A 26,872-nucleotide genomic window follows, 5' to 3' on the forward strand; every position below is an offset into this window, starting at 1 on the left:
TGCTGGTCCTCTGAATGTGATGTTTGTATCTCTTAGTGAGGGGCAATACATGTCTGTCAGATCTTTCAATACCTGTTTCCAGTTTCTTGGCTGAGGGATAACAGAAGGACTGCCACATGAGCTAAAGATGTGGCTGTTGGTAAAGCTCACACCAAAGAAGACAAGGAAAGTGTGAATGAAGTATTTAACAAATTTGACTTTTCATTCGCCGATAACAGTCGCAACTTGATGTAACTGTTTTGCAACACTGTTGGGGAAAAACCTGTCATCATTTCCTCTGCCCCTTTGAAGTAACAGTTTTTTAGAAATAGTTTGGACACTGTGGTAGATCTGAAAACATTGTTGTGTATATTCGTGACGCTGAAATTTCTGCTGTAATCATGGACTAACCTGAACCTCTCCTGTCTGTTTTCTCCTAGGAACATGTGTGAAGTGTAGCAAAGCAGTTTATGGAGCACATCAGGCATGTCAAGCCATGGGGAACCTGTACCATGACGCCTGTTTCACCTGTAGTGCCTGCAGTAAGTGTCATCGTGCCAGGGGCATTCTGGGACTCAGTGCCAAGCAATGGGTACATGAACACACTCCCACATGAGCAAGGTTGGCTCTTCAGCCCTTTTGAGCCTGCCCCACCATTAGACAAGGTCTTGGCTGATCTGACTGTAACCTCAATCCACATATCCAATCATCCTCTTGCTGAACATGAATCCATCCTGAACAAATACTCTGATGCTGCCTTGTCGAGGAGAGAGATTCAATGGCTAATGACCTTGAGAGAAAATAAAATCACCTCATCCCTATTTAAACAGATGACTCCAGATTTATAAACAGTGACCCCTAGTTCTAGACTCCCACTAAAGAAGCCATTCTCTCCACATCCACCCTGTCCAGATCCATTGGGATTCATTCAATCAAGTCACCACTTACTCTTTTGAGTCTAGCCTGACCAACCTTTCCTCATAATATGATCCTCTTTCACCAGTCTGATCAGACGGCTGTCAGTTTGATAAACTTCCTTTGAACTGCTTCCAGTGGTATCACGTCCTTCCTCAAATAGGGAGACAAATCCTGTGCACTGTACTCTAGATGTGGTCTAGATGGTGTCCTGTATAACTCAATCATGTGCTCCTTATTGTTTGTATTCTATCCCTCTCATCACAAGCACTGGCTTTTCTAGTTACTTGCTGAACCCTGTACACTAACCTTTCATGATTCAAGCGCTCAGACACCCAGATCCCCCTGCATCTCTGGAGCCTCTCACCATTTAGATAACGTGCTTCTTTTTAATTCTTCCTGGCAAAATGGACAGTTTCACATTTTCCCACATTATACTCTGATTGTAATATTTCGTCCAGTCACTAAACTATCTTTAACATCCTCATGTCTTGAAATCCACAGCTTCCTTTCCCCAACTGCTCCTGCCATCCCTTTATCCAAGTTAACGTATATACTCCAGGGACAAATTGAGGGTCCAGCAATAATCCCTGTGACATGTCACTGGTCACAATTTGCCAACTGGAAAGAGACCAATTTATGCCCACTCTCCATTATCTATCCGTGAATATATAGAATTTCCACACGGCCAGTATGTTTGGAATTTGACCCAGCAGCAATTGCATTTTGCAGCGTCCTCTCAACTCTTTTCACATTTGGATTCTACACGATGGTGTAACGGTAATGTCAGTGTAAGTCTGAGCAAGAGGTAATGCTGTATGGAACATTGATTCAAATTGTCTCATGGCTGTCCAGATTATAAACCAGTCAGCTGCTCCCTCTTGTTAGGAATAGGGCATCAGGCTGAAGGACCGAATGGTTTGCTTCTACATGTTCACGTTGGTGAACAGGAATTGATTAATTGGCAAAATTGATTAAAGGTGCATTTTTTTTTTAAAAAGTGCAAAGCAGTTTTTAAAGAATTTTAATGGAAAGCACTGTTCTTGGATCTTGATGGAGGCTTTTGGTGTAAAAGCTAAAGCTGGGTTTGAAATATTTGCTCATCTATGCCAAGATAGAAATCAAACTATTTTGGCGTTGACATTCTGACAGTTCCACTCATTATTTGACCAGGGTAAGGCCGACGTGCATTTTAACGGCAGCTGTTCCTTCCCGTCACATCTATGATGGGAATTGAACGAAGTTGTGCTCAACAGCTATCAAATTCTTGATGGAGGAAATGTTTTTGACGAAATATACGAGGGGAAACAGTTTCCTCAGGCAGGAAGGTCAGTAACCAGACGATCCTGAGGTAAAATGATTGGCCCAGTGACCAGAAGGGGAAGATGAAGAGATGTTTTGTAAATGCAGTGAGTTTTTAATGATTGGGAATTTGAATCCGCTGCTAGGCAGGCTCCCTTTAGTGCCTCTTGAACTCTTTTGACCTTCTGACCCACAAAGACATTTACTAAATTTGCACTAAAAGATTTCTAGTTCAGTTTGTATTTGTGGTAATTGGTAGGTTGGAAATTGAGAATGGTGCACACTTATCACAGAGTTGGGTCAGGATTTAGGGGATCTCCAGTGCATAGAATTATAGATTACAGAAGAGGCCCTTCGGCCCATAGAATCTGTGCCATCAGCAGTATACTACTACCTACGCTAGTTCAGCTTTCCCATACCAGGCCCACAGCCTTGAATGTTATAGTACTTTTTAAAAGGATGTGAGGTTTCCTGCCTTAACCACCCTCCCAGGCAGTGCATTCCAGACCCCACCCCCTCCAACCACCCTCTGGCTGAAAACGTTTTACCACAAAACCATTCTAATTCATTCACGGGATGAGGGTGTCGCTGGCTAAGCCAGCATTTATTGCCAGAGGGCAGTTAAGAGGCAAGCACATTGCTGTGGATCTGGAGTCACCTGACGGCCAGACCAGGTAAGGATGGTAGATTCCTTCCCTAAAGGACATTCGTGAACCAGATAGGTTTTTTCCAACAATCGACGTGGTCATTAGACTCTGAATTCCAGATTTTTATTGAATTCAAATTCCACCATCTACCATGGCAGGATTTGAACCCAGCTCCCCAGAACATTCCTTGGGTCTCTGGATTAACCGTTCAGCGATAATACCACCAGTCCATTGTTTCCTGTGTTTCACTTTAAAATTATGTCCTGTTATTATTGACCCTTCAGTCAAAGGGAGTAGCTGCTTTCTATCCATCCTGTCCATGCCCCTCTTAGTCTTATACATCTCAATCAGGACTCCCTCAACATTCTCTAGATCAGTTTTTAACACTCCCCTTTTTGCTAAAATCATTTATTTAGGTGAAGAAACTCAGTGCATAGAAGCCTTACAGTGTGGGAGCAGGCCATTTGGCCCATCAATTCCACACCAGCCCTCCAAAGAGCATCTCAGGCAGACCCATCCCATTGATGTTTTTCCCATGGCCAATCCTAACCGGCACATCTTTAGACTGTGGGAGGAAACTGGAGCAGCCGGAGAAAACCCCCGTAGACATGGAGGGGAGGAATGTGCAAACTCCACACAGACAGTTGCCTGAGGGTGGAATCGAACCTGGGTCCCTGGCACTGTGAGTGCTAACCACTGAGCCACAGATAATGTTGTGGAGAAAGTGAGCTGGAGGAGGCAGTATGGGAATGTTGATTTTAAGTTTTCTTATTCTTTCTTGGGATGTGTGTCGTGGTAACATCCCCATCTCTAATTGCCCCTTGAACTGAGTGGCTTTGTCTGCTATTTGAGGGGGAAATTAAGAGTCAGTCTAACCCTAATCCATGTCGCTGAGAGTTGTAGTCACATGTAGGCCAGATTAGGTAAGGATGGCAAATTTCCTTCCGTAAAAGGACATCAGTGAACTGTGTTTTTTATAAAAATGACAAATGATGATGGTTACCTGTTGTTACTACTGACACTAAATTAAATTCCACGATGTTGTGATTTGAATCTGTGTCCATATGACATTAATCACAGTCTCAGGATGCCCACTGACATTACCGCCATGGCACCTCCAACACCATGCCCCCACCCCAATTATAAAAGATAGTCAGAATGACGCTCCTTAAAATGAAATGCAAATAATTTCATAACATTGTACAAGGAAGAGACCAGGATCCCTGCCCCATGAGAGACTTCGAAAGATTGAGGCATTTTTAGTAAGATGGATCCACAAGGTCACCAGCTGATACAAAGCAAACAGGACATTGGACTAAAGCCCAGATCAGGGAACTCATACAGAGCAAGTCATGTTCTAGTTGAGCCACATGTGACCAGAACGAACCAGGAAGACATGAGGGAGCAATTTAATCATTGTAGACAATTTGGAAAAAGGCCACATGGTCATCAGAAAACTTTAGAAAAACGTACTGATTCATAGAATAGTGCAGCACAGTACAGGCCCTTCAGCCCTCGATGTTGTGCCGACCTTTTATCCTACTCTAAGATCAGACTAACCTACATACCCTTTATTTTACTATTGTCCATTGCCTAGCCAAAAGTCGCTTAAATGTCCCTAATGTATCTGATTATACTACCACCGCTGGCAGCGCATTCCACGTACCCACCTCTCTCTCTGTGTGTACAGAACCTACCTCTGACATCTCCCCTAAACCTGTCATCTTTGAAAGGAAGTGATTTTAGTGAAATGCAGGGTGGCAGTCATTGATAGGTCGAAGATAGACTATTTTACTTGTTAATTATATTTAATTGCATGCAATGGTTGGCATTAACTAGGGGTGCACTAGTGTACTTATTTATGGAAACGGACTGAAATTGTTGGGTAAAGAGGTGTATACTTGTGATTGCATCTCTGTAAATAAGTGCTTTGAACATGTGTAAAGATTGGCTTCGATTCTATCCTTCGTTGTCTGGCTGTTTGGATTATAACTGATTTAGAATGTTGCTTGAACCAAACTTTGAGCCAAAGAGGGACAGGTTTAAATTGGTAAAACATCACATTTCAGAAAGGTGCAGTTTCTTTGTGCAATAGTCACTGTAAGATGTGCTTTCCAGGTAAAGAGGTAGAATGTGAAATTACAAATGTTTGAGATACAGTGGGGTAATGTGATGGTGGGAGGGAAAGAAGGTTTGAGTCGGGATGAGCTAAAATAGACAGTGACCTTCTGGGTCTGTCTTTGTTTTTGGAATGTGATTGCTGTCTGGGTGGGGCAGCTGCTTCTGTTTGGAACATTGCGAGAGCTGCAGCTTTTTTTTGGAGTTTGCTCAGTTATTTTTTTCTCTCTGAAACACTCCAAACATGCAGCTATTCCCCTAAGAGCAGTGGAGTTCTATTTATAAAAGTTCCTATTTAACACAAGGTCTTTGTGCAGCAGCAGAGGGGTTTGCTGTACTGAAGGATGTGGTTTGAAAGGAAAGTCGGTGTTGGCTTTAGCCCTTGGGACTCTGTTTGCCTGTGATCCACTTTTGAGAGGCGATGGTAACCCATTGACTGGGTCTGAGATGTCTTGGTCATCTGCAGCCAAGATGTGTTCTGTTCAAATTTCAATACAAACTCCACTCCATTACTGGAAAGGAAAAATTTCACTTGAGCGAGCTCAATCGGAAAGTACCATGAAACACACTTCATAATAGAGAGGCAATGGAGAATACATTTTTAATTGACTTTAGATTAGACTTAGTGTGGAAACAGGCCCTTCGGCCCAACAAGTCCACACCGACCCGCCAAAGCGCAACCCACCCATACCCCTACATTTACCCCTTACCTAACACTACGGGCAATTTAGCTTGGCCAATTCACCTGACCCGCACATCTTTGGACTGTGGGAGGAAACCGGAGCACCCGGAGGAAACCCACGCAGACACGGGGAGAATGTGCAAACTCCACACAGTCAGTCGCCTGAGTCGGGAATTGAACCCGGGTCTACAGGCGCTGTGAGGCAGCAGTGCTAACCACTGTGCCACCGTGCCGCCCACTACCACTGTGCCACCGTGCCGCCCACTGGTAGGGTAACTACTCAGAAAAAGGATATGATTGAATAGAAATGGGTCAGAGAGGATTTAGTCAAATAATTCCTGTGATCAATAAAAGAAAGGTCGGCGCTTTCATTCCTGCATCAAACGTTTCTTTTGAAAGCAGGTTGGGTCTTTACATATTGGGGTTTGGATGAATGAGGGGTGAACTTACTGAAACATATAAGAGATTCACAGAGGTGTACAGCATGGAAACAGATCCTTTGGTCCAACTTGTCCATGCTGACCAGTCATCTTTAAACTGATGTGGTCCCATTTGTCAGTATTTGGCCCATATCCCTTTATGCCCATCCAATTGCCTTTTAAGTGTGTAATTGTACCAGCCTCCACCACTTTGACAGCTTATTCCATACACACCACCCTTTTTGTGAAAAAGCTGCCTCTTAGGTCCTTTTTAAATCTTTCTCTCTCACTGTAAATCTATGCTGTCTGGTGATGAGACCTTGTCTGTTTACCTTATCTGTACCCCTCATGATTTTATAACCCTCTATAAGGTTCCCCCTCTCAGCCTCCAACACTCCAGCAAAAATCGCCCCAACCTATTCGGCCTCTCCTTATCGCTGAAACCCTCCAGCCCTGGCAACACCCTTGTAAATCTTTTCTGAACCCTTTCAAGTTTCAAAACACCTTTCCTACAGTCGGGAGAAAAGATCCTAAGGGGGACTTGATCGGGTGGATGTTCTGAAAATGGGTCCTCTTCAGAAATCTAGGAGGTATGGTTTAATGAGGGGGTTCGTTTTAAGACTGAGATGACGATGTTTCTTTCTCTGAGCATACGGAATCATCTTCTGTAGAAAGCAGTGGGTTCATTGATTTTTTTCAGGGCTGAGTTAGATTCCCTAATTGACAAGGGAGTTAAGAGTTATGGGGAGTGAGGACAGTTGCCCAAGGGTGGAATCGAACCTGGGTCCCTGGTGCTGTGAAGCAGCAGTGCTAACCACTGAGCCACCATGCTGCCCATAGATAATGTTGTGTAGAAAGTGAGCTGGAGGAGGCAGTATGGGAATGTTCAGTTAAGTTTTCTTATTCTTTCTTGGGATATGGGTGCCATGGTAAGGTCACCATCTATTGCCCATCTCTAATTGCCCCTTGAACTGAGTGACTGGAACTGCGACCACTGTCGGATTAACTCTAATTGCAACAGATGGAGAAACAGGCTGAATGGCGTACTCATAAATTCCTGTTCTTTGATGTATTTATCAGTGGAGTTTAACTGTCTCTGGTGAATGTGGGTTTATCAAACTCAATAAAGATCATGGTTCTTTATAACTGTGCCCAAGTTATCTGTGGTAACTTGTTTCAAAATCACTGAAAATGATGCAAAGGCTGAACCATTTGGTTGGTGCAGACCAATCTGTTTGATAGAAAATTGACACTACTCCCAATAGGAGAGACCGCGCCTTTCTCAAACAAAAGGACACTCTGAAGATGTCTCCCAAATTCGGCAAATTGAATCCTGAGCTGAGTGAGACATCAGTCATTTGTGTTTTAAAACTCTTCAGTCTCTATCCTTTCCCAGATGTGGTGTCGTTGGCTGGGCCCGCGTTTATAACCCAGCCAAAAAGCGATCCCTTCTGTCCTGCATCTCCTGTCCAATCTCGTCCCTCTGGTCCACCTGTCTCTGGGGAAGTTTAGCATCATGATGTACCACATGACCATAAGATATAGGAGCAGAATTAGGCCATTCAACCCATCAGGTCCATTCGATCATGGCTGAATATGTTTCTCAAACCCATTCACCTGCCTCCTCCTCATAACCTTTGATCCCTTTACTAATCAAACACGTACAGTGCAGTGGTGTACTGTGCAAAGGTGGTGAGCTGCTGCAATCCTGGGTGGGAAAGGGTACCCACAATGTTGTTACTGAGGAACTTCCAGGTATTTGACCCAGTGCCCGTGTAGAAACAGCGATTCATTTCCAAGTGAGGACGGTATGCACGTCTAGGTGGTTTGGAGGGGAACCCGCTGGTGTTCCCATCCATCTGCTGCTCTTGTCCTTCTGGATGGTAGAAGTCACGGGTTTGGAAGGTGGCTTATGCTGGTTTGAGTGTGTAATGTTGGAACCTGGGCAAAATCTCACGCAAAACTCTGCCTCCTGGACTGGCTGTCAAATTTTATAATCCAGCCCCTGTCAGTAGAGATGAATCCCAACTGTGGGATGCTGGCAGGAGCAGTACAGAGCTCCCGGAGATTTGGGAATCTGCCATTAACAAGGCAAGTGTTTCAGTTCAGTACAAAAATACAATGAATTCATCTCAGCAATGATAGTAGGATTAGCTGAGTAGCCAGGGATAAAATGTGAGACAAATAATCATGCTGATGGTTGATAGTCCCCGCATTTAATTTGCTATGTTAATAACATTTACAAGCTGAAACATGCTCTTTGCAAGAATTGGCAATACTGTCGTTTTTGCATTCCACCCAACTTTGTATTTATATGGTGTCTGTGCTACCAGCTGCATGCTCTGTTTCTGAAACATCTACTCCCTCCCCCCATAACAAGTGTGGAATGTTCTGGAATGTTATCACAAAGGATGTGAAAGACGTTGCTGTGGTTTACCACAACTGAGATTAGCTGTTCCCTTTTTTTTCTGCATTTAAAAATAGTAATGACAATGAGCAGACTGATTTTTAAATGTAGAAAGTCCCGTTGAGCTGTGGACTTTTTGGAATGTCAGTTGTCTATGTTGTCATTCGTGACCGGCATTTTCAGAATTGAGGTTAGAGGCAGTCAGTGTGCACATGGTGGTTCGTTGTGTAATTATGAACTGAACATTGACCGTCTGCCTCTGTGTCTCCTGAGCTCTGTCTACCTGCTTACCTTCTGTCTCTCAATATCCAATCCCTTGCTTCTTTACCTCTAGCTGTGCCATGCTTCTGACTGTTTCCCTTCGCTCAGACCCTATCTCCCCTCTCTCCTGAGTACTGGTATTACTTTTAACTGAGGAAAGGTTATCTCTTTGTCTGCCTCTGCATGTGAATGGGTGTGTCAGAGCACATGTGTGTTTTTCACTACTTCCCCTTAGCAGTCGCCTTTTGCCTCCCCATCTCGTGTTGCTCTCCATCTCTATTGATTCCTGTTTCTATATCTCCTGATCCCCAGTTCTCCTCTGATCATCTCTCTTTTTGTCTTTATACTCTTTTTTTTCCCCTCTTTCATTTTTTTCTCATGCTTTTTTGTGCGTTCAGACTGTTTAGTCTGTGTAGCAGCACCACAGACAGGATCTTCAAGTCCAGTATCTGAATTTTATTTACAACACTAAATATTTTCACAGTTTTGCACCTAGTTTGGGTTCTGCGCTTGCTGGTGTTACTGGACATTATATACATGCATGCGCGCACACACACTGTCTGTGTCTCTCGTGCTCTCTCTCTCTCTCTCTCTCTCTCTCTCTCTCTCTCTCTCTCTCTCCACTCTCACTCTCTCCACTCTCTCTCTCTCTGTCATTCATACACACACACTCTCTCATTGACACACTCCAATTTTACACAGAAAGTGACTGAAGGTGAGGAGGGCACCTTTAGACTGGAAGGCTCCCGTCTTAAAGATATAGGCCTGTATAATCAACACCATGAAACCACACTTTGCCTCCCTCTCACAACCTCCCTCAATGTCACCTCTTCTCACTCCCCCTCCTCATCCTCCACCCCTCCCTCACTCTTCACCCCCCCCCATTTTTGCTCTCCACCCTCTCCTCCTCACTCTCGTTTGTCATTCCCCACCCACTGACACACCCATTGCCCCTGGTGGAAGGCAGAAGACGGAAACCTCTCTCTCCCAAAGCTAATCGAAACTCGCAGAGTAACTCCCAGCTCCATCTACTCACCCATTCTCCAGCCTGAACCCGGGATTTCTGATGAAGTGTTGTCTCCCAGAGAGTGTTGGCTGGCTGTGTTTTTCCAGAAACTTCCACCTTTTTATTCAGTGTTCTGTGCACCGGTTTTTTTTTTGCTAATAACTGACTTGATGCATTTCTCTTTAGGCCGACGATTGCGGGGGAAAGCTTTCTACTTTGTCAACGGGAGAGTCTACTGCGAAGAGGACTTTCTGGTGAGGCCAACTAGATTGTGACTTTCTGGCGCGTGCTTGGCGAGTGGATATATCTTGAGGTTTACACATTGTGTATATTATATGGTTGTTCAGAAGGTGTGGGACTTGTTGGTTTTGGAGAAAAGAGAGTGGAATTTTAACTTAAACACAGGCTGGTGACAGTGGCCTTCCAGCTGCCGCCATCTTGGGTGAGGCCTAGTTAATAGATGGCTAGACTAGCCACTTGCTTCAAATAGGAAGACCAAAGAAGTGCAGATGCTGGAAATCACAAACCAAAACAGAAATTGCTGGAGAAACTCAGCAGGTCTGGCACCGTCTGCAGGGGGAAAAGCAGAGTTAACGTTTCCAGTGGCCCTTTTTCAGAACAAGAGATTTCCTAGCAATTTTTGTTTTTGTAACAAGTGAAAGGGCATTGGTCTTGTGCAAGTATGATGACATAGAGCCATACAGCATGGAAACAGACCCTTCAGTCCATGTCAAACATCATCCCAAATGTAAACTAGTCCCACCTGCCAGCTCCTGGCCCATATCCTTCCAAATCTTTGCTATTTGTGTACTTATTTGATGTTTTTTAAATGTTGTAATTATACCCACATCCACCACTTCCTCAGCAAGTTCAAATCACTCGCGAACCACCCTCTGTGTTCGAAAAAAAAATTGCCCCTCGTGTCTTTTTTAAAATCTCTCTCCTCTCACCTTAAAAGTGTGCTCCCAGTCTCGAACTCCCCCATCCTAGGGAAAAAACATCTACCGTTATCTATATCCCACATTAATTTATAAACTTCTATAATGTCACCTGGCAACCTCCTGTTCTGTAGTGGGAAAGAAGACCCAGCCTATCCAGCGTTACTTTTATAACTCAAACCTTCCATCCCGGCAACATCTGTCAGCTGAATTGGCCAGGCTAAATTGCCCGCAGTGTTAGGTAAGGGGTAAATGTAGGGTATGGGTGGGTTGCGCTTCGGCGGGTCGGTGTGGACTTGTTGGGCCAAAGGGCCTGTTTCCACACTGTAAGTAATCTAATCTAATCTAATCTAATCCTGGTAAATCTCTTCTGAAGCCTCTCCAATTTAACAGTAATCTTCCTATACCTGGGCGTGCAGGTGTTATTTTGGAGGTTACAAGTGGGTTCCAGGCAGCGAACACTCTGAAAACATATGAATAAGAGGCAGCCTTTGGCCATTTGGCCCCTTGACTTTCCACCTGAGCTAAAATCATGGCTGTCCCCAATCCCCTGTACACCCCCTCTCTCATAGCCTTTGACCCCTGCCCTTGCTTACGAAGAATCCACCCACCATAACCTGAATATTATCCAAAGATTGTCTTTCTGTCACCCAGGGTAAAATTAGATCTAGTACTTTGGTGTTTACAAAGTGAAGTGAGGGTTTGAGACATGGGTTCGAATCCCACTCCAGGGGATGGTGAAATTCAAGTCCAGTAGGAGTCTGGGATTGATGGTGACTGGGTAGTTGTTATCAATTGTTGTAACAACCCATCAGCCTCACTGATGCCCTTCAGAGAGGGAAGCCTACTGTCCTTAACTGGTCTGTGATTCCAAACACACCAAAAATAAACCGTGGATGACTCTTAACTGAGTGAACTTAAGTACAAAGGCAATTGGGGATGGGCAGTAAATACTGACCTTGTCAATGGTGGCAATAACCATGTAAAAATATATTTTAAAGTCATCTGATGCCATGCACTGTTCTTCCGCTATGTATGGGATGCAACAGGTCAGAGCAGGCTCAAGGGGCTGAATAGCCTACTCCTGTTCCTGTTTCTTATGGTGACTCCAATTTATTTTCTCTGTCTGTTTCTCCCCACAGTATTCTGGTTTTCAGCAATCCGCTGATAAGTGCTTTGCCTGTGGCCACTTGATAATGGATATGGTGAGTTCAGGATGAATTAATCACTGGGAATGTGCTAATTCTGAGATTCCCCAGCACCTGGAGCCAGTCTGTCTGAAACCTGCGGTCTCGATGCTGGAACTACATTCCATCCCCTTCTCCTTCCCGAAGGCCACAGCTCATTTACCTTGAGACGGAATTCCTCTCAAAGTTATTTGATATCTGCTTTGTATTTCATCCCACTTTCCTGTCCCGGGCTCAGCCCTGGTTAACAAAGGCGTTTTGCTGGGCATTTTCAAGCTGTTTAAAAACAAAGGCCCAGCAGAAATATTTACGAGTCGAGTCTTTAAGTTTTTTTGGGACAGAGCAGAAGCCAGCAACCTGTGGCTCTAGAGTTGATACATTTCCATTCAAATCCCGTCCTCGGTTCCCAACTTTCTCTGGTTAGATTATGTTCATTTAAGGGAATAAACTGCATGGTCTAAGCAAAGCAAAGTAAGAGTCTGTTTTTTCCATTTTGTGGGATAAAAGACAAATTGTTTTGCCACACCTTAGGGTTTCAAATGATTATTTGAACACAAAGAAAATCCTTGTTTAGCAAGTAGTTTCAGTTGCCCATTATTTCTGGATATATCCTTTAATTGGAGCCTTTACCACTGTCTTGAATGTAGCTATGACAATAAATTAATCTGAACATCTAATTAAAACCTTCTTTTAATCATGGTTAAGTTAAAAGAATATGGTTCAATACATGTGTTTTTATTTATTGTAGCAGTGAATTATGTGTCACTATCAGACACTAGGTTGTTAGCCAGGAGCAATAAAAGCCATGTTAGCCACTAAAATTCAAATTAAAATGCTGCTCTTTTGCTCGGACACACTCCCTCTTTTCATACAGGTCTCCTCGGCACCTTCTCCCTGTTCTCCCCTAGCTTCCCCCTTGCCCGTTGCTTATTCCCCCCCCCCCAATCTCTCTCGCCCTGTCCCCCTCCCCAGTCTTTGAGGAGAAAGTGAGGTCTGCAGATGCTGGAGATCAGAGCTGAAAATGTGTTGCTGGAAAAGCGCAGCAAGTCAGGCAGCATCCAAGGAGCAGGAAATTCGATGTTTCGGACATGATGAAGGGCTTATGCCCGAAACGTCGAATTTCCTGTCCCTTGGATGCTGCCTGACCTGCTGCGCTTTTCCAGCAACACATTCTCAGCCCCTCCCCAGTCTTCCTCACTCTGTCCCCATTTTATTCAGTAATGGTATCAAGGATTATGGAGAAAGGCCAGGAAATTGGAGGTTAAGGATGATCTGATTCTGCTGTGATTTTATTCAGTGGTTGTCAGGCTGAATGACCTACATCTGTTTTGGGGTCTTCTGGAATACATGGGAATTGCTTACCTCCCGATGTCCTGCTTAAGATCAGGATCCTACCTAAGGTCCCCTTCTATGAAAGGAGTTCTGATGTGAACTGTACCAGAGTCTCATGTACAGTGGGCTACTCAATGTTATCAGAACCAGACCACACTCCGTAAAACTGATGAGATGGACACCTTCATCATTGACGAGTGAGGGCCTGAGGAGCTGCAGATTCCTCTTCACTCACATGTACGTTGTCTCTGTTAGATTCTGCAGGCTTTGGGCAAGTCCTATCATCCTGGATGTTTCCGCTGTATCATCTGTAATGAGTGCCTGGATGGTGTCCCTTTCACTGTAGATACTGAAAACAAGATCTACTGCATCCGAGACTACCACAAGTAAGAGCGACAGCCATTCTGTATTGGTGTCCGATGGTAAATAATCTGCTCCCTCCCTCTCTAGTTTTGAGCAGCTTTGAACAACTGAACCGTTTTGGGCCCCTTGTATAAGAAAATGTAGACTGACAATAGAATCAGTCCAGACACCTTTCACTCAGCCGATTCTGGGTATTGGAGTCAAGAATGTGGTGCTGGAAAAGCACAGCAGGTCAGGCAGCATCCGAGGACCAGGAGAGTTGACGTTTCGGGCATAAGCCCTTCATCAGGAATGAGGAATGTGCTCATTGGAGTTTAGGAGTGAGGGGGTGACCTCACTGGGACACATAGGATTCTTAGACAACTTGGGTGGGGGGAAGGGGATGGTGGATGCAGGTCGGTTGTCCTGACGAAGGGCTTATGCCCGAAATGTCGATTCTCCTGCTCCTCGGACGCTGCCTGATCCGCTGTGCTTTTCCAGCACCACACTCTTCGACTTTATTTCCCCTTGTGGGAGAGTCTAGGACCAGGAACATGATTTCCGAGTAAGAGCATAAGACATAGGAAAAGACACTTAAAGCAAAGAACAAGAGGAATGTCTTCACTGAGGAGAGTGAATTTGGCGAATGAAACAAAAATGCTGCAGATGCCAGAAATCAAACAAAAACAGAAAATGCTGGAGAAACTCAGCAGGTCTGTGGAGAGAGAAACAGTTAACAACATTTCGAGTCCAATGACCCTTTGGCAGAACAGGGTCAGGCCACAGATCAGCCATGATCTCAATCAATGGTGGATCAGACCTGAGGGGATGAATGCCCTACTCCTATTTCTGTGTATCTAAAACTCTCTCCTCTCGCCGACGAAAACAGTCCCAACCTCTCCATCGTATCTTCCTTTGTGTTGAAGCATTAAGTCTACTTCTCTGTCCATGGAAGCTGCCTGACATTGGTTTTTTCCATCACTGTCCAACCTCCACAGTGACTGCCTTTTTGGTGCTGTTCCCTTGTTGGACCTGTTGGGTGGCAAAACTGGGAGGGATTGGATCATCAGGGTAGAACAGCTCAGTGTGAATCAAGTCACGTGATGCAAAGTTTTAATGGGGAGTTGGTGGTCTCGGATTCCAGACCCCAGAACTTGCCCCTCCAGGGCTCGTTTCTTCCCCTGCCGCCCTCAACCCGGGTGTGTGTGTGTGTGTCTCTCTCTCTCTCTCTCTCTCTCTCTGTCCCAGTGTTTCACACGCATGTGTACACTTGAAGACATGGCCAGTGTGAGATCAAAGAATCTAAACCTGCCGGCCTCCCGTTGATTTACCTGCTTGTGTTTTCTATTTCAGAGTGTTAGCTCCAAAGTGTGCTGCGTGTGGTCAGGCCATCCTACCAGCAGAGGTCAGTACTGTGTTCAAATATCTGTTTGGTTTTGAATGGACCTTGCAAATTGGGACAGGACTGAGGTTTATTGTTTATTGTAGTCATTAATATCCCTCTCTTCTGTGCTGCTCTAATCCACCATTGGGACTGCTTTCTGCCTTTTCTCATTATTATTATGTCTCACTACCACAATGTCTTTGTCCCACACTCATTCTGCACCTTGTCGATATATCAATGCAATCCTCTGTCCAGATAGTGTTAATGCAGATAGTGACCCCATGTTAGCTGCATCTATTTACAATTCCAGCAAGTGTGCCCTTTATTCCACTGACAATGCTTTCAGATTAAGGCTCAGATCTCGCTTTCACTGAAACATGGGAAAATCTGAAAGCAGATTTATTTTATTAATTACGCGCGTCTGTGTTTGGGAGACCTACTGTGCAGTAAAATCTTGTGATCCAGTGTAACTCAAATCCTGTTCCTGTGATCCAGTGTCATTTAAAGTTTTGTTTCTGTGATTCGGTGTAAATTATGTTATGTTCCTGTGATCCAATGTCATTTAAAACCCAGTTCTTGTGATCTGGAGTAAATTTAAATCTGTGTTCCTGTGATTTGAATTGTGTTCCTATAAATAATACATATCCCTGATCTATAAGCCTTTGATCTGGCGCCTCTCAGTGGTTGCAGGGAATAGTGCACTATTGAGCTCCCCTCATTTGTACACGACTCAAGACTTTGGACGTTTCCTCTCAAAGGTTTTGACTACTTTCAATGTTGGGGAGTCATAGGTATCCTGCCAGAAAATAATCAAAAGGCTAATGGAGTGCTGGCCTTTATATCTGGAGGCATAGAAGGGAGATGCTGAACAGGCTGGGGCTGTTTTCCCTCGAGTGTCGGAAGCTGAGGGATGGCCTTATAGAGGTTTACAAATTTATGAGGGACATGGATAGGGTAAATAGACAATGTCTTTTCCCTGGGGTGGGGAAAGTCTAGAACCAGAGGGCATAGGTTTAGGATGAGAGGGGGAAAATACAAAAGAGGTCTAAGGGACAACCTTTTCACACAAAAGATGATACGTGTATGGAATGAGCTGCCAGAGGATGTGGTGGAGCCTGGTTCAATTCCAACATTTAAAAGGCACCTGGATGGGTATATGAATAGGAAGGGTTTGGAGGGATATGGGTCGGGTGCTGGCAGGTGGGACTAGATTGGGTTGGAATATCTGGTTGGCATGGACGGGTTGGACCGAAGGGTCTGTTTCCATGCTGTACATCTCTATGATTCTATGACTAAGTCCTGTCTCAGCTGTACAATGTCTTGGTTTGACCACACCTGGGAGTTGCTGTGCGCTATTCTGGGGGAACACATCAGGAGGATTATATTAGCCTTGAAGGGAGGGCCCTATGTAGATTCATCAGGGTCATCCTGAGTTATTATTACAATGAGAGCTGACTCAAACTGGTGTCGCAGTTTCTGGAGATGAATTGATCAAACTTTTCAACATTATTAAGGGAAATAGAATTAGAATCAGCTTTATTGTCACATACTCAATTGAATACAGTGAAAAGTTTACAAGTTGCTGCTTGCAGTGCTGTCTTGGGTACTAACGTACCTAGGTTCAGCTGCTTCAGTTAATGTTCTTAGAAAGATAGAGAAATTTAAGAAGTCTAGCATTGCATATTTCAGGAATAATTTATAAAATGGAGGGAAAAAAGTTACGGTGAATTTAAATAATTTCCACGGGTGGGGGAATATAGCACTAGGGGGCAGCATTTCAGGAGGCTGATACATGGAGTTGGGTCACAGATCAGCAATGACCTCATTGCACAGCAGCAAGGATGAGACTCGATGGGATGAATGGCCGCCTGTGTTTCCAGTTGTCCTGGGATCTGACAGATCCTGGGAAGAGCTGTGCACATTCTGCGCTTCCTGATGGAATGTGATCTCGAACCCCTTATCATTGCAGCGTCACTGTGAAACGCAAGCAGCGTAGAGAAGAGGAGAGCAGACTGACTTTGGATCTTTCTGTATTGACAGGGCTGCGATGAAACCATTCGTGTGGTCTCCATGGATAAAGATTACCACGTGGAGTGCTATCATTGTGAAGTAAGTGTGTCCACTAGAGGATGGGCTTCACTACAAACCCAACATGAACGAATCCCAGCCTGGATGGAACCTTTTTAAATGAGTTTAAAATGAGCCGGTGGTAATTCCCCCCCTCGTACAAAAAACAATTAGGCTTTCTGCAACTACTTTTTATTAAATTGTGACTGTGGTTTAGGAGGTATAAGTTTGAATGTTGACATTTGTTCCATTGCAAACTAATTCCAACAAATATGAGAAGTCGGAATATTAGGAGGAGACCATTCAGCCAGATCTTGGCAGGTCTTCTACCTCAACACCTTTTATCCCACATTACCCTCCTATCCTTTTGCAGTGTTGAACCTTCCTAAACAGTTTAATGTGAGAGTGTACCTTATCCCAGTCCCTTCTCTCTGATCAGATCAATCACTATCCTAGCCAGAGAAAGCACGGAGCTGCAAAGGGTGCTGATTGGTTAAGCCGACTCTGAATGGTCAAGGTGTTGCCATGGAGAATGCACCAAGGAATGACTGTACCCCTGAGTGCTTCTGCTTAATTCAAAAATGTCTTGCCAACCAATCAGCACCCACGTCTCATGCAAAATAAATTATTGTTCCCTATTAGATTTGGCATTGTTGAATCAATCGGACTGAGTGCATGAGAGAAAGTTTGGATTCCACGTTACCCTTCAGCAATAATCGCATTAAACGTGATAAAATGCAAGGATCACAAGTACAGAGTTGACGCTCTATATTGAAGGAGGAAGTTACCATTATAAGTGTCGGAGGGCCAGTTTTGATCCCCACTGTACATTCAGTGAATTGCCTGATCTCAGCCAGCTCAATGTTGGGAAGTTTTGTACCGAAGGCTCTTTTTGGGTTAGGATGAGCAATATTGGGCAGCTAACTCTGTTTAATCCCCATTGGAAAATACATGGAGCTGTGGATTTTAAGAGATGACCTACGTTGACTACAGCAGTACCTGATGGGCTCAGGGTTGAAGACAGGAACTTAGGTACTGTGGAGAGGGGTGTGGGTACAGGCACTGTGTTGTCTGTTCCCACATGCAACAAGATCTGGGCAGATTCAAACTTGCATTGCAAGTACAATTCTCACTGTACAAGTGCCAGGCAATGACCAGCTCCAACAAGGCAGAGTCCCTTCGTGGTCAATCACAGAATCACGCAGTATTAATATCCTTAGGTGCTGCTATTAAAAGTGAAGCAGAGCTGTCCGAGAAATATTGTGATTTCAAAAGCCCTCAGAGCTTTCTGCGGCGGGTAACTCCTCTCCCGACTGATCATCTACAAGGCACAAGTCAGAGGGTGAGGGAATACCCCCAACCTGTCTGGAGGAGTGCAACTCCAATAACACTCCATCTTAGGACCAAGCAGCCCACTTGATTTACACTACATTCACATTGCCTCCCTCCACCATCAGTAGCAGCAGTGTGTACTACCTACAAGATGCACTGCGTAATTCACTCCAGCTCCTCCAGCAGCACTTTCCGATCTCATGACCACTTCCACCTGGAAGAACATGGGCAGCAGGTACATGGGAATACCGCCCCCTGCAAGTTCCAGTCCACGCCACTCAACATCCTGACTTGGAAATGCACCATCTTCAGTGTTGCTGGGTCCAAGTCCTGGAATTCCCTCCTTAAGGGCATTGTGAGTCAACCTACAGCACACGGTCATGGGTTTGGAAGGTTCTGAGCCTGATTGAGTGACTGTAGTGCATCTGGTAGTTAATACACGGCTGCTACTGAGCATCGGTGGGGGAGGGGGTCGCGAATATGGTGTCAATCAAGTGAGCTGCTCTGTCCTGGATGGTGCTGAGCTGTTTTAGTGTAGTTGGGGCTGCACACACCTCCAGGCAAGTGGGGAGTATTCAATCACACTCTGTGGATCAGGGCGGCTGTGAACAGGAGGAATTGCTCTGCAGCATTGGGATGGGATCAGTGACCGACACTCATGAATTATGCTTCTGGGAAAATAGTGCACACTCAGGTCACTGGATGAGCAATCCAGAGGGCAAGCTCATGCTCTGAGGACATGAGTTCAAATCCCACAATGGCAGCAAACTGAATTAATAATTTAAAACTAATCTTAAATGGTGACCATGAAAGTATAAGAGATTGTCAAAAAAATCCATTTGGTTCAATGATGTCCTTTCAGGAAGGAAATCTGCTGTCCTTATCTGCTCTGGCCTACATGTCACTCCTGACCGGGTTTAAGACCCTCTGCACTGACTGTGCAAATCACTCTATTTAAGGCAGTCTGCCAGTAACATCCTGTCCCACAAAAGAATAAGCGGTTTCACTAAATGACCTTATTTTTCAGCTTGTTTCAATACAGTGAATTATTTGCTGAGTCCCCTTGTTAGGTGTAGTGGGCGACGGAGAAGGCAAATGGTCTTTGTAGGGAGGGACGGATTGCTGAAATTCTACAGGGCCTTGGTGGGACCACGCCTGGAATACTGTGTGGGTTTTTTTCTGAGAAGGGATGTTCTGGATATGGAGGGAGTGCAGTGAAGGTTTACCAGAATTATTCCTGGGATGGCAGAACTAATGCATGAAGAGAGACTGGATTGGTTAAAGCCATGTTCACTGGGGTTTAGAAGAGTGGGGGGGGGGGGGGGGGGGGGGGGGGGGGGGGGGGGGAGGAGGAGTCTCATAGGAACCTATAAAATGCTGACAGGGCGAGACACGGAATAATTAGGAAAGACGTTCCCAACGGCAGGAGAGTCCAGCACTCAGGGTCACCGTCGGAGAATGTGTTACTAGGAAAGCACAGCAGATCAGGCAGCATCCGAGGAGCAGGAGATTCAACGTTTCGGGTATAAGCCCTTCATCAGGAATGAGGCTTGTGGGCCAAGGGGCTGAGATATAAATGGGTGGCGGGGGGGTGGGTGGGGGGGTAACTGAGAAAGCGATAGGTGGATGAAGGTGAGGGAGAAGGTGATAGGTCAAAGCGGGGAGTGATGGACAGGTCCAGAGGGCGGTGCCGAGTGGAGGCTTGGGACTGGGATAATGTGGTTGGGGGTGGGGGGAGAGAAATGAGGAAGCTGTTGAAATCCACATTCATCCCGTGTGGTTGCAGAGTTCCAAGGCGGAATATGAGGCGTTCTTCCTCCAGGCGTCTGGTGATAACGGTTTGGCAGTGGAGGAGGCCCAGGACCTGCATGTCATTGACAGAGTGGGAGGGGGAGTTAAAGTGTTCAGCCACGGGGCGGTGGGATTGATGGGTACGGGTGTTCCAGAGATGTTCTCTGAAACGATTCGCAAGATGGTGTCCTGTCTCCCCACTGTAGAGGAGACCACATCGGGCGCAATGAATGCAGTAGATGATTGGTAGAGGTACAGGTAAATTTCTGATGGATGTGGAAGGATCCCTTGGAATCTTGGCCGGAGGTGAGGGGAGTGGTGTAGGTGCACGTTTTTAACTTCCTGCGGTGGCAGGGAAAGGTGCCAGGATTGGGGTGAGGGCTGGTGGGGGTGTGTGGATCTGATGAGGGAGTTGTGAAGGGAATGGTCTTTCTGGAACACTGATAGGGGTGGGGAGGGACATATATCTTTGGTGGTGGTGTCCGTTTAGAGGTGGTGGAAGTGGCAGAGGATGATGGAAGGTGAGGACCGTGGGTTCTGTCCTAGTGTTGAAAGGGGTGGGGTTCAAGGGTGGTGGTGCGTGGAGTGGCGGAGGTGCGCTGGAAGGCATCGTCAACCATGTGGGAAGGGAAGTTGCAATCGTGAAAGAAAGAGGAAGGAGGTCATCTGGGACTTCTTGAGGTTGAATTGATCATTCTGGGAACAGATGCAGCGGAGGCGGAGGAATTAGGAATAAGGGGTGGTGTTTTTACAGGAGGTAGAGTGAGAGGAGGTATAGTCCAGGTAGCTGTGGGAGTCGGGCTTGTCCGTGGTTAGTCGGTCATCGGAGATGGAGAGTTCCAGGAAGGGGAGGGAGGTGTCCAAGATGATCCAGGTGAGTTTGAGTTCAGGGTGGAAGGTGTTGTTAAAGTTGATGAGCTGCTCAACCTCATTGTGGGGGCACGAGGTGGCACCGATGCAGTCATCAGTGTAGCGGAGGAACAGGTAAGGAATGGTGCCAGTGTAACTACGGAAGATGGACTGTTCTACGTAGCCGACAAAGAGGCAGGCATAACTGGGGCCCATGTGGGTGCCCATGGCTACCCCTTTGGTTTGGAGGAAGTGGGACGATACGAAGGCGATGTTATTGAGGGAGAAGATCAGTTCAGCCAGACGGATGAGGGTGTCGGTGGAAGGGTACTAGTTGGGACGATGTGAGAGGAAGAAACGCAACGCTTGGATACCTTCGTCATGGCAGAGGGATATATACAGGGACTGGATGTCCATGGTGAAGATGAGGCGTTGGAAGTGGGGAAATGAAAATCTTGGAGGAGGTGAAGGGCATGGGTGGTGTCATGAACATAGGTGGGGAGTTCCTGGACTAAGGGGGACAGGGCAGTGTTGAGGTAGGAGGAGATCTGTTCGGTGGGACAGGCGCAGGCTGAGACAATGGGTTGACCGGAGCAGTCAGGTTTGTGAATCTTAGGAAGGAGGTAGGTTCGGGTGGCGGAGGATTCACGGACAATGAGGTTGGAGGCTGTGGATGGGTGATTCCCAGAGGTGATGGGGTTGTGGATGGTTTGGGAGATGATGGTTTGGTGATGGGAGGTGAGGTCGTGATCAAGGGGTCAGGAGGAGGAGGTGTCTGAGTTGGCGCCAGGTTTCAGCAGCATAGAAGTCAGTGCCACACACTGCTACTTGTCCCCCTTGTCTGCGGGTTTGATGGTGAAGTTGTGGTTGGAGCGGAGGGAATGAAGGGCTGCATGTTGTGAGGGTGGGAGGTTGGAGTGGGGGGGGGGGGGTGGACATGTTGAGGCGGTCGATGTCACGGCAGCAGTTTAAAATGAAGAGGTGAAGGGCGGGTAGCAGGCTGGCAAGGCATGTCCAGGTGGATAGGGTGTGTTGGAGGTGGGAGAAGGGGTCCTCAGTGGGAGGGCGGGTGTCTTGATTGAAAAAGTGGGCCCAGAGGTGGACTCGGAGGAAGAAACGTTCAAGCTCGCAGCGTGTGTTGAACTCATTAATTTGGGAGCGTTGAGGGATAAAGGTGAGGCCTTTGAAGACTAAATGTTTGTCCTCTGTGAGGGGGATGTCTGGGGGAATGGTGAACACACGGCAGGGCTGGGAGCCAGGATCTGGACTGGACTGGATCTGGAGGTGGGGGTAGAGACAGTTTCTAAGAAAGGAGTTAGATATAGTCATTGGGGCTAATGGGATCACAGAGAGCAGGAACAGGGGACTGAGATGAGCAGCCATGATTGTATTGAAGGGCTGAATAGCTGCCTCCTGTTTCCTGTGAAATTTTAGCCCGCTGTGCTGTGATTTTTTTTTCACTGAAGCATCACTTTGACGCTTGTTCTCTCACCGTTGCCAGGACTGCGGCATGGAGCTGAATGATGAAGAAGACCACCGTTGCTACCCCCTGGATGGACACTTGCTCTGTCACATGTGTCACCTGAAGCACATCGACAGCAGAACACCTGGCTCCATCTACCAGCCCAAATACTAGCCCCTCCTTGAAATGGGATCTTAATGTCCACCAGCCCGGACTGACACTGGAGATGCAAAAACCACCCCCAACCTTCTCTCCACCCTCACCCGTCACTCTGAGGAGTCTGGGTAATGATAGCCTCTCACGTAACCTTCCTCACCCACTGAAGAGGGACAGAGACAAGAAACAGGAGCGCCTTCCAGTGTGTAACAATCCTTCAAAGGCTCGATCGTTTACTAAATTTGAAAAGACTGATTGGCTGACGGTCCCCCGTGTTACAGTATTTCCGTGTCACCAAAATTCAAGTGCCCACTGTCGTACCAAATTGTTTTGAAGTCAGCTTCACATGAACATTCTGAAGGATTTTCTTTCGTTTAAAAAAAAATGTTCACACGTCAAATCAAATTTGTCACGTGACCGTATTCTCAGAATGGGGCGAGGATCCATGGCGAATGGTCGTGTGTGCAGATGGTGGCACAGTAGGAATTTTACTGGTCCAGTGATCCAGAAGCCTGGGCTAATGCTCCAAGGACACAAGTTCATATTCAGCCACGGCAGCTGGTGGAATTTTTAAATTGCGTTCAGTATATCTGAAAATGGAAGCTGATCTCTTTTTAATTGTCAATTTGTTGTAAAAACCCCATCTTGGTTCATTAACTTCCTGCTAGGAAGTCTGGCCTGGGCCTACGTTTGACTCCAGACTCTCAGCAACATGGTTGACTCTTACCTGCCTTCTGAAAAGGCCCGAGCAAGTTGCTCAGTTCAAGGGCAATTAGGGACAGGCAACACACGCTGGCCTAGCCAATGATGCCCAAGTCCGATGGAAGAATAGAAAATATATCATGTTGGTGAGGCATTGTTGTTAAGAATTTGAATCTGTTCTGAGGGAATGCAGTCATTATCAGTGTTCTTTGGCAAAGGTTTGTTTTCTAGGTGAATGTATTGTGGTCATAAAAACAGAATCAATCCATCAACTCCCTTGATCTTGGGTGGAACGTTGTGCTCTTTCTATGTTCATCTTTAAAATTTGGCTTACAAATCTTCCTCTTCCCCTGGCCTAAACCTTTCCCCAAAACTCTCAGTAAAGTTTTATGATTGTATATATTAATGTATTGAGTCTGTTAAGAGCAACTCCCATTGTACCTGATGTTTTAAAACGAAATGATTACAGTCAGTTCTTCTATAACGTGATAGTTATGTTCTTGTGCAACTCCACTTTATTGAAAAGTTGCGCTTGAGAAACAGTGCGTAAAGTGTTGGTGATGTAATCACATTACAGCCAACAGACATTTTAAAAGTTTGCGTTGTTCATCAATCGCATTACAGCAGATTTACATTGAGGAAATGTGTGTTATAACAGAATGACCTGTATTTTGGCCCCAAAGCTGTAGAGATTGAGTCTGCAATGTGTCTGTCAAGTCTCAGAATAGTCACGGCTCTGATTGAGGCCATTCAGCCTACCTTGTCTGTGCTGGCCCCCTTCAAGAATGTGTTTGTGTCCTCCGTGGCTTTCAATCCGAGAGGTTTGTAACGTGTTGCGTGAACTGTAACATAATCCGTACCCCAAAAAAAATCTCTGAAGCAGAAAAGTAAGGTTTAAGCATGTTCTAAGTCTCAAAGATCCATAAAATCAAATACTGATTAGAAGATGCTTTAAGTGCTTTTTGATTTTAATTTCACAAATTTCAATTAAATCAGCAGTCTTAAAAATGAACACCCACACCCATCATCATAGCATCCCAAATAAATTAGCTTGAGTTGAGATTTTTTTGACTGGCATTATGGTAGCAAAGCTCCTCTCTACAAGAGATCACAAAGTAACCTGCTCGCGAATGCTTTCCATTCAGGTCTCTTCATTAGGGTTGAGATAGAGGCCATTCACCGTGTTAGGTCCACACCAGCTCTCTGCAGGGCAAACCAGTCCGTCCCATTCCCCTGCTCTGTCCCTGTAGTCCTGCAGGTGCTTGACTGTCTGATCATCTCCGTCTTGACATAGTTGACTATCTCCGTTCCCACTACCTTCCGGTGGCAGTGAGTTCCCAATCACACTTGCAGGACTAAACAAATGCAAGTCTTTCCTCATGATGGAGGTTGTCTTTGTTTTGCTGTATCCGTATCAAACTCGAGAAACAAATTAATAGTACACTGTAGACAGAATGCCATATGAAGAACATAGCACTGTGGTCAGTTCACTTGCCAACCAATCAGCAGTCTCCTCTCCTTCAGCATAAATATGGGTTTTCTCCTTAAACTGATTAGATTAGATTACTTACAGTGTGGAAACAGGCCCTTCAGCCCAACAAGTCCACACCGACCCGCCAAAGCGCAACCCACCCATATCCCTACATTTACCCCTTACCTAACACTACAGGCAATTTAGCATGGCCAATTCACCTGACCCGCACATATTTGGACTGTGGGAGGAAACTGGAGCACCTGGAGGAAACCCACGCAGACACGGGGAGAACATGCAAACTCCACACAGTCAGTTGCCCGAGGCGGGAATTGAACCCGGGTCTCTGGCGCTGTGAGGCAGCAGTGCTAACCACTGTGCCGCCAAACTGGTATTCTTGCAAATTATCCTGATGTGTACAAGACTGAAAAGCTTCTTCAAAATGTCTTCTTTTTTCAGCAGTGCTCAAATTCTGCATTACCAATAACTATATTGACATCTAGGACATTACTTTCTTTCTTTTAAGAAAACACTACTGCTTTATTCAAATATTCATGACACTGTGTTGAGTAACAAGATTTTCCAGGTTTGGACCACAACACAATATGAAAGAGAACTGTCAACAATTGGAGTAGATCAGGATTCTGGGATCTCTAGGCATGATCTCAGTTCAAATAGGATGAAGATCTCCCTGCTGTAAGGTTTTTTTGGGAAGTGATGTTGGTGAATATCTCGGTAGATATGAAACTGCTGTGAAAATTGGTAAACCTAGCCTATAGTAACAACTGTAAATGCCAAACGTCCAACCCTTGAAGCCTGATGTTTTGAATGTGGCATATTCGTTTTCCATACAACACACCTGGATGTTGGTTGAATGTTGTGGAACAATAGTATTTTGTTCTTGAGAGTAGCACTTGCTGACAATGGACCATGTTCCTGTCCTTTCCAACAGCTTCTATGGGGGTTTACTAGTCAGGGGAAGTGAATGGTGATGATATGTCAGAGTCAACAGCAATCCTGACTTAAAAAAAATGTGAATGCTGTAAATCAGAGATAAAAACAAAAACTGCTGGAAACACTGAGCGGGCCTGGCAGCATCCGTGGAGGGGGAGTCAGAGTTCATGTTTTGGGTTGAGTGACCTTTCCTCAGAACTGCTTTGTCAGCAATTTCTGTTTTTGCAACAGTAATCCTGGGTTTGTTCCCCAATGCTCCTCTGGTTTGAGAATTTACAATAAATGGAAAGGATAAACTTCAATGAGTATCTGCATGTGTGAGAATTACATTTGATTGCTTCGAATTTGAAATATATAGTGTTAAATATTAAAGGAAATATTAAATTGGGGAAAGAGTAAATAGATGCTAAACTTTGCCGTCAGTCTTTTGGATGTGATGTTGAGGTAATTTCTAATTTAAACCTTAAATAATTACAAGTTAGTCACAGCTCATGGTAATATTGGAGAAGTTGCATTCCAGTATGAGACCTGGCTTGATAGACCGTAAGTTTTACTTTTGCAATTTGTTAATAACAAGTTCAACCAATTGAAGGAGTGGTGGATGTGGGTACAATTCCAATGTTTAAAAGACATTTGGATGGAAACATGAATAGGAAAGGTTTAAAGTCTGGTTGAAGATTTGTAGCTCGGGTGTCCGTTGTTGTGGTTCTGTTCGCCGAGCTGGAAGTTTTTGCTGCAAACGTTTCGTTCCCTGGCTAGGGAACATCATCAGTGCTATTGGAGCCTCCTGTGAAGCGCTGCTTTGATGTTTCTTCCGGTATTTATAGTGGTTTGTTCTTGCCGCTTCCGGGTGTCAGTTTCAGCTGTAGTAGTTTGTATGTGGGGTCCAGGTCCATGTGTCTGTTAATGGAGTTTGTGGATGAATGCCATGCCTCTAGGAATTCCCTGGCTGTTCTCTGTCTGGCTTGTCCTATGATGGTAGTGTTTTCCCAGTCAAATTCATGTTCTGGGTTGTCTGAGTGTATGGCTACTAGGGATAGCTGGTCGTGTCGTTTTGTGGCTAGCTGATGTTCATGAATGTGGATTGTTAGCTGTCTTCCTGTTTGTCCTATAAAGGTTTTGGAGGGATATGGGCCAGGAGCAGGCAGGTGGGACGAGTTTAGTTTGAG

The 26,872-nt window shown here is 45.4% G+C and overlaps 1 protein-coding gene across 1 annotated transcript in view; it reads left to right on the forward strand.

The window, feature by feature from the left end:
- The window catches only part of LOC132832257 (LIM domain-containing protein 1-like), a 50,605-nt gene extending 26,843 nt beyond the window's left edge, over positions 1 to 23,762 (forward strand). The window contains exons 2-8 of the mRNA XM_060850093.1: positions 420 to 521; positions 9,923 to 9,990; positions 11,817 to 11,879; positions 13,449 to 13,579; positions 14,889 to 14,940; positions 16,960 to 17,028; positions 22,460 to 23,762. Of these exons, the coding sequence (XP_060706076.1) occupies positions 420 to 521; positions 9,923 to 9,990; positions 11,817 to 11,879; positions 13,449 to 13,579; positions 14,889 to 14,940; positions 16,960 to 17,028; positions 22,460 to 22,594 (620 nt within the window). The 3' untranslated portion in view covers positions 22,595 to 23,762. The remainder of the gene's footprint in view (positions 1 to 419; positions 522 to 9,922; positions 9,991 to 11,816; positions 11,880 to 13,448; positions 13,580 to 14,888; positions 14,941 to 16,959; positions 17,029 to 22,459) is intronic.
- Positions 23,763 to 26,872: the final 3,110 nt, after the last annotated feature.

This window comes from Hemiscyllium ocellatum, chromosome 34 (assembly GCF_020745735.1).
Source record: "Hemiscyllium ocellatum isolate sHemOce1 chromosome 34, sHemOce1.pat.X.cur, whole genome shotgun sequence".
Lineage (NCBI taxonomy): Eukaryota > Metazoa > Chordata > Chondrichthyes > Orectolobiformes > Hemiscylliidae > Hemiscyllium > Hemiscyllium ocellatum.